General features: G+C 40.0%; 2 protein-coding genes across 2 annotated transcripts; one reads left to right on the top strand and one right to left on the bottom strand.

Moving 5' to 3' along the window:
• Positions 1-3,213: 3,213 nt before the first annotated feature.
• On the bottom strand, positions 3,214-5,719 carry LOC108135301 (intraflagellar transport protein 52 homolog). Its single transcript, XM_017255985.2, has 3 exons — positions 5,526-5,719; positions 4,737-5,382; positions 3,214-3,885 (listed from the first exon to the last, which is right to left on the bottom strand). The coding sequence occupies exons 1-3, from the start codon at positions 5,636-5,638 to the stop codon at positions 3,340-3,342; spliced, it is 1,305 nt and encodes a 434-aa protein (XP_017111474.1). The 5' UTR covers positions 5,639-5,719; the 3' UTR covers positions 3,214-3,339.
• A 65-nt stretch (positions 5,720-5,784) lies between these two features.
• LOC108135269 (cytochrome c oxidase subunit 5B, mitochondrial) lies at positions 5,785-7,472 on the top strand. The gene is made up of 3 exons (XM_017255946.2): positions 5,785-5,973; positions 6,411-6,584; positions 7,115-7,472. Exons 1-3 carry the CDS (start codon positions 5,892-5,894, stop codon positions 7,219-7,221), a joined length of 363 nt encoding a protein of 120 aa, XP_017111435.1. The 5' UTR covers positions 5,785-5,891; the 3' UTR covers positions 7,222-7,472.
• Positions 7,473-7,593: the final 121 nt, after the last annotated feature.

Here is a 7,593-nt window from a genome sequence, read left to right as displayed (position 1 = left end):
TAATAAAATTTTAAACGTAGTTTAGTAGAGAAGTTATAATTTGTATCATATATGGTTCCGATCATTTAAATGGGAGCTATATTATATAGTCGTCTGATTATAATGACTAAAAGTTCCTAAATATTTTAACCTTTACTTTGTCTTAAATAATTCTACAAAATAAAAAGTATATATTCTTGATCAGCATCACTGGGAGAGTCGCCCGTCCGTTTTTACGCAATCTAGTCTCGTGAAAAAAGTATTGCTATTTGCTAATTTTTCATTTTTGTTGAGATCTTGAAGATGTAGTAATGGTTAAATATTTCAAAATTTCAGTTTAAATTTCATTAAATTCGGAAGACAATTTTATTAGGGGAGCTATATGGGAGCAATCGGAATATTAAAAAAAATACATTTAAAAAAATGTAACTTCTTTATTTTTGATTTAAAAAAAAAAAATAATCTTTTGGAAATAGTAATAATTTGATAGTTCAGATTTCCGATTTTAATTTAATTCAAATCGGAAAATGATATCATACAGCTGCCATAGGAACGATCGAATAATTGAGCTGAAAGTCCTCAATGTTTTTAGGCATATACGAATATAAATCAAAATTTATTATATATAAATCAAGAATATTTAATTTTTGCAAAGCTGCAAGGGTATATAAGTTTTCTTCCTTTCATGTTTTTAATAAGCCCAGCCAAGAACCATTGGTCCCTCCAAGGGTTAATCGCAATCTCCGATCTGAACCTATCTGGCCTGTTAATTGATTGTTACATTCCCTTTATGTGAGCGGGTGTCTGTTTATGTCTGTGGATGTTTTGAATGTTTGGAGGTGTCTGCCTTCCCCCAGATTAACCCACACCACCTCCACCTCTGCCAGCTGCGATGCAGACGTGTTGTTTTTATGATTGCCCATTTTTGACAATGAATAAAAATTATTATAGTGTCGCACGTTTTGGTGGCTGTAATTTAATTAAAATGATGTCGCGACGACCCGCATCACGGCATGTTCCATGAGGGTTTTCCCGGAATTTCCCCGCCACCCATACAAGGTCTATACAGGTGACAAATGTTGGACAGTTTTGGTAAGAAACTAATTTACAAAGATGGGTCCAAGAAAATCCCAGCTGAGAAAAGGGATGCCTATGAAAAGTCAAATAAACCACTTGAGAAGTCAGGACTTTTACGAATATTTGCGCTTGGTTTTTGGGAGAACGGAAGTGCGGCAAATACAGCTGGATTTGTTCGGCAAACAAAATCAAAATTAAATCGTTTTTCCCTTCAGTTAATGAAATTGCTTTTGGTGGCCAGATGGCTGGGGAAAAGTGGAAGGTGAATGAGAAGGAGGACGAGCAGCCGGGAAAAACTTGTGCGGCTTCTGTGCCGCCTGTGAGCCTGTGAACCTGTTTGCATTAAAAAGAAAAGAAAAAAAAACTGAAAAACCGACTGAAACCATGAATGAACTGCAACTTGGACTTGGGCGGGCATTGTCACTGTCAATATATAGAAATGCACTCAAGGTAACTTCCTACTTGGCTCGTATCCGATTTCAGACCAACCTCTTTTCCCCTGACAGCTTATTGCTCCCCGAACCGCCTTTCCACCTTCTCGGCTTAGCCGTCCAACGTTATATTTAGCGGTCAGTCCAAGAAAAAACCAAACAGAAATAGCAAACAAAATGGCGAACACACACAAGGGAGGGATCGGGGGACCCGTGGGGTTGCCCGCCTGCGGTGTGGGAACCTTCAATATTGATTGATTGAACAGCCGTTGTCGGGGTCACCACTCTGGTCAGAAGAGGGGCGCTTTTGCCTTTGAAAAAATGAGCATGCAGCGAATTATAAATAAATAGAGTTCCAAAATAACTATGTTTAAAATAGTTGCTTCAGAAAATGTTCTCTAAATTAGAAAACAATCGCCATTTAAAAGAAACCAGTTTCCCAGACAAATGTTTGACATATAATTTAAATTGTAATGGCTCCACCCAAACACTTTTAAAAGTGTGTCTTGAAAATAAATTCAACTTAGTTTTATTTTGATTCTTTTGTGGTATTAATATAATACTCATCTTATTGAGAAATTTTTCATACCCAATAGATTAAAATTCATCTAACAACAGCTTAGTTTATATAACAATTTTTTTTGGGTGCGTTAAAATAAAACATGAGGAATGCTAATTTTGATAGTCCTACTTTTTTGATCGTTGCAATTGTTTCTGATGTGACAGTAATAAGCCAATTAGGTATATTGCCCAAAAAGTGTATACGGCAGCTTTAGGGTATACATAATATATATATATGTACAAATGTACGATGTTTTCGGATTTGATTTTAATATATTTTTAGTGATTTTTTATAAACATGTATTTTGTATAAACATTTTTTAGTTCAAAAATTCCTGGAAAGGTTTTTATATCCTTGCAGAGGGTTTTATAATTTCAGCCAGAAGTTTGCTAACCAAAAATCAATTGGCTAAGTCAATATAACGGTGCAATTAAAAACTACCAATTTTTATTTACCAGTTCTTTAATCATTTTTTGTCGTTATTTCTTTTTAACTACATTCTTTATATTACTTTAGGGACATAAGTAGAATTCAGTAAATAAATAAATAAATCATTAAATATCAACAACTGCTTTCCTTTCCTTCACGAATCCTGCATGTCCATAAGCTCCAGAGAATTCTTTTCTACTTTAAGAGAAAATCAACAAAAAATTTACAACCGTCAGTTGTGCAATAGTTTTTTACAGGACTCCTCTCCCTGGCATTGTCGTCCCCTGGGACCTCAGATTAATGACACGATTTGTTGTGACAAACATTAACTAGTGGTTTCACACACTTAAGCCTCCCCGTCCCCTGCCCCATATCCCAATTAGCAGCATGGGACGAGACTTCCCCTCTGGCAAAGCGGAAACAAATTGTTAGCACCTAAAAACAGAACATCTCCTCGGGGTAATTTTTGGGAGAGCAGTGGGACAGGGGGAGCCCCTGGGCGATTGGGGAAATATTAATACAAATAATTAATTGTGTTAAGTAAACAATTTTCGTACTAAACGATGGGAGAACCTCTGGTAAGAGCAGCTATATAGCTTTACTTCCCACAGGTTTTGTGTTTCCCGCACTCACAAAATTGCCTTCAGTGTAATTTAACTCGGGAGCTCTGCGGAGAACGGAGCAGCGTTGGTTTGCTGGCTTGCCAGCCATGTTTGAATACGAGTCGCCAACATGTTTACATAAAACAGACCAGGTTTTCAATTTTATATTTTATATTTTATATTCACATAATTCTGGTTCTGCTGATTGGCCCGAAAATGGTTGCGCGGAATGTGCCGCCGTGCGGGTAATCGGAGCGTCCTAATCCTCCGCATATGGCCTGTAACTGACAATTTGGCGGGCCACGATATTCAGTATCTCTCGAGCGGTCATATCTTGGCGCTCGTCCACGATGGCGGTGATTCTGGCGCACTCCTTCACATAGTTCTCCAGTTCCCGCGGGTTGAGGGCCCTCCTCTGGGGTTCCTTTGACTGCAGCGCCTGCAGGCACTGGCCGGTCATGTGCGCCAGTTGGGATCGAGCTCCGCTGAAAGTCTCGTCGAGATCGTACAGCTCCAGCGGCGGAGCGGGCGGCTCGCTGAAGATGGGCGGAAACGTGGCCAACTGGAGGCCGGGCAGCGGGATCTCGAACTGAGGCTTGATTATCCTCAGCGGCTCGTACTTTACGTGCAGTTGCTCGTACGCATCGATGACCTCCTTGAGCAGGTGATTGCTCAGCGCACACAGCTTCATGTCGAACATCTGCTTGAAGTCTGTGGGCATCTCCGTTCCGATCGAGTCAATGAGGCAGGCTCTGGGCATGTCGGCCAGGAACGCCAGGTCGGTGAAGTGTTTGTTGTCGCTGAGCTGAGACAGATATTGACAGGTTTAAAACTGGGAGTATATATGAAAATTTATAATAAAAAATATATCCTTAAACTGCATAGAAGTATTAAAAACAAGAATTTTGCATGAGCATAACAAAAAAAAAAAGAAAATACCAAACAAATATAAGATAATATTAACATCATAAGTAGAATTGATAAAAACTTTATTTTGAGTTGCGAAATAACATTCCTTTTGTTAATAAAAAACTTAAAATAAAATAAGCCGAAGTTTATCTACCCATTCAGCTATTGCAAAAACAAAATATTCTTTAAAACATCTTAGTTTCGACTTGTATGCGTAAAAGCTTAAAAACATTAAAGCTATGATTATTTTCAGCTTAAGTATTCGTTTGTTCCGTTTTCCGATTTAAATAAAATTAAAAGCGTAATTCTGAAATAATAAACCATTAAACCACTATATCCAAAAGAAATACAAAAAATTAAAAACTCTTCTTTTTTATAAAATTCCGATGATTTCCATATATATAATATAGTCGTCCGACTTAATTACTGTATCTCGAAAAAATACAAAAATTTTAAAAAAAGGCAAAGCTATAATTTTATTTCTTTTTGGAGCTAATAAAGTCGTCCGATCCGTCTCGTTCCAACAGGAAGTCAACTTTTGGGAAATTTTCATGAAGTTAGTTTGCTTAGAAACGGACAGACGGTGCTGATCAAGAATATATAAAGTTTGAAAACTTCTGATAAATTCGATATAATATCCAAACGAAACCTTATATAACTTGCGTTAAAAATAGATTGAAATCCTTTAATTTTTAAACAAAGTTTTAAAATATAAAACAATAAGTTCTTGTTTGTTGTTTTACTGACCTCCACATCATTGAAATCCAAATGGCTGTAACTGATCTCGTCTCCTCCAAGCAGATTTAGCAAGTACTCAAATATCGCATCGTTGGTCTTGTCCTGTAAATACTTGTCATGCCAAATGTAGCCCGAGCCCAAAGCCAGGATCTTCCCACCTTTCCCATTTGTAAAGTAGCCTGCTAAGGGGCGATTGAAGGGATACACTACGGGACCTGTGGTTAGCAGGACATTCGCAGGCTCGGATACGTTCAAAGTGGCCCCATACGGATATTGAAAGTGTATCTTGTACTTTTCGTCACTAAAATCGTAGTCCACCTTCTCGATGTCCATCTTGAGGAGGTGCCGCCACATGGACTCGCAGACAACACCGCCCCCCACGATGCATTCCTTGGGATGGAAGTTCCTGTAGTAATGCGGTCGCACCACATTGTCCCCGTTGATGTAGATCCCGTACTGCTCCAGGAAGAAGTTCACGTTGGTATTGAACTCCGGCTCCCCGCCTTCGCCCAGGAGCACCAGCAGACTGCCTCCCTGCACCTCCACGTAGTGTTTCAGCACCTCGAATTCGTCCTCGGTGAATCGGTCCTGGGGTCCGGCGAGCACAAAAACTTTTACCCGGGCAAGGCGATCCTTTCTCAGCTCCGCATCATTTCTGCGGATGGGATGTGCTTCATTAAAACTTAAGTTTTTCATTTTGTTTATCTCAAAACATTTAAAAATAGGCCAACAACAATTTCATTAATAGACGCGTAAGGGGTAAATATATTTATAGCTGTAGTTTTTTGCGATACTGACTGTTCAACGTTCCAATTGACCTTCAGCTTGCGATGCAGCATTTTGTAGTTGTCCGATACTTGAAAGCGTTCATTTTTGGATGTATCAAAGCAGATAACCGGCTTGTTGGACATTTTCCTTGCAGTTTAAGAAAAGTTTATAATTACTTGTTTTGTTTTTACCGTTGGTTGCCCGGCAACGCGGTGGCGCCCCCTGGCGGACCGGTTGGCAACGCCGCGCTGTCAATAAAACTAAATGCGGCGTTTTGCAACACCTAACTTTGGAAGATTGTCGCACACTGTCCTTAAGTCTCCCTGTGTGAAAAATTACGAAAGAATTTTTGGTGTTCACGCTTAAAGGCCGACCGAAATTTTCGCAAAACGAACAATGGCATCGATCTGTGGACGCATGGCGCTTCGTACCGCCGCACGCCAGAATGTTGCCTACACGCCCGTGCGCTTCTGCAAAAGTAAGTGGAGCAAACCTAGAGGGAAATCCCACGGATAGCTGCTTTTCGGTCACGTTCGCCAAATTGGCGGACATTCTGGACTGGAATTGCATAACCATGGAGCGCTGGTGGCTAAAACACCAAGGCGTTGCACCCTGTTGCCTGGAAAGCTGCAGTTTTGGGTCCCGAGAAAAGTGCCACTCGAAAGTGCGAGGTTATGTAATAACTATGCGCAGGGAAATGTGTGACTTATGGCCGGAGAGGGGGAAGCGGAAGAGCAGTGCGGAGTCATCCCCTCCACGGAAGCTGGCCGGGATCGGCTTTCCTGCTCGCCAACTAGTAACGCCGCTGCTGGCTCTGGGGCGTCTACTGTTTATGTAACCAGCCGCCCAGCTGACGGACCCATCGCTTATCAATTTATGGCTAATTTCCTAATCTCTCCTTTCTCCGCCTTGCAGTGATGAACGATCCCATGGAGCACGCCACTGGTATCGAGAAGCGCGAGCTGCTGCTCAAGGCCGCCGGCAACGATAATCCCTTCGACATGAAGGTCTTCAAGCGGGGCGCCGGCACCAAGGAGAACCCCAACCTGATTCCATCGGCCTTCGATGCCCGCATCGTGGGCTGCATCTGTGAGTTGTCATAGGATAATAGCACAATAGATATTCAGATTTTGGTACTGTACTGGTCTTTTCATCCGCATAGTTGTTTTGACCCTAACGACTAGTGCTTCCAATTCAACTTAATCACATTCACTTAGTTTTGGCTTTTGCTTTAAATAAAATTTATAAGTATTTACTTATTAGTAAAGTAAGAAAACGTCATTTAAACGAACTTAACGTTTAAATTTGTGCACAAGAAACCAAAGCAGTCCTATTGTTAGTCCTATTTATTAAATGGATGTCACTTTGCTAAACTATTTATTTATTTTTGTTCCTTTTCTTAGTCTTTTTTCTAATCGTCCAATGTTATTGCAAGTTGTTTTCTAGATAAAATTAAAATGTATTACTCAAATGCGAAAATTCAACTGAAATAAAATTACTTTTGCCCCTAATAATGTTGAATTTAAAGCCAAACAAATTCCTTAATTCAATACTCAGTGCTATTATCCTGCCGCAAACTTTCTTTTAGTACTTTAACTAACTCCCTTTATTCACCCCAGGCGAAGAGGATCAGACCTACGTGCAATGGATGTGGCTGCAAAAGGGCAACCAGAAGCGTTGTGAGTGCGGCCACTGGTTCAAGCTGGTGGAGAAGGCAGCTGTTTAAAGTTATTATTAATTAATTCAATAAACCAATTAATAACAAAAACACAACAACTATTAAGCTAAAAGTCAACCATTTAGCTGTCCAAATAAACAAACATCAACCCAAAAAACCGAGATCCTAGAAAAGAAAACGGGCGGCGGCGCAGCTTCCATTTTTAGTTCTGTCATCTTAGTTTCCACTGCAACCGAGACGATGTGCTTAAGTATACACAAACGCAAAGAATAAAGGCATCAAAGTGATTTCGTGCGAAAGTTGAAGTATTTCATTTACCAGAACCATTGGATGCCATATATTTAGATAGTTTTAATTAACACTTAAAAAAGCTCAAACGCGATTCGAATAGTTTTCCTTGTTTTACTGCAAGCAGTAGGC

Source organism: Drosophila elegans, unplaced genomic scaffold (assembly GCF_018152505.1).
Source record: "Drosophila elegans isolate 14027-0461.03 unplaced genomic scaffold, ASM1815250v1 contig_397, whole genome shotgun sequence".
Classification (NCBI taxonomy): Eukaryota; Metazoa; Arthropoda; class Insecta; order Diptera; family Drosophilidae; genus Drosophila; species Drosophila elegans.
The sequence above is the reverse complement of the archived record's forward strand: the minus strand, read 5'-3'. Positions and strand labels throughout refer to the sequence as shown.

What these genes read in the sequence shown, in the direction of transcription:
- LOC108135301 (XM_017255985.2), bottom strand. Translation starts at nt 5,638, where the DNA reads ATGTCCAACAAGCCGGTTATCTGCTTTGATACATCCAAAAATGAACGC. An exon ending in GTCAATTGGAACGTTGAACA is followed by an intron (nt 5,383 to 5,525) that starts GTCAGTATCGCA and finishes TCCCATCCGCAG; the next exon opens with AAATGATGCGGAGCTGAGAA. An exon ending in TGGATTTCAATGATGTGGAG is followed by an intron (nt 3,886 to 4,736) that starts GTCAGTAAAACA and finishes TATCTGTCTCAG; the next exon opens with CTCAGCGACAACAAACACTT.
- LOC108135269 (XM_017255946.2), top strand. Translation starts at nt 5,892, where the DNA reads ATGGCATCGATCTGTGGACGCATGGCGCTTCGTACCGCCGCACGCCAG. An exon ending in GCCCGTGCGCTTCTGCAAAA is followed by an intron (nt 5,974 to 6,410) that starts GTAAGTGGAGCA and finishes TCCGCCTTGCAG; the next exon opens with TGATGAACGATCCCATGGAG. An exon ending in CCGCATCGTGGGCTGCATCT is followed by an intron (nt 6,585 to 7,114) that starts GTGAGTTGTCAT and finishes TATTCACCCCAG; the next exon opens with GCGAAGAGGATCAGACCTAC.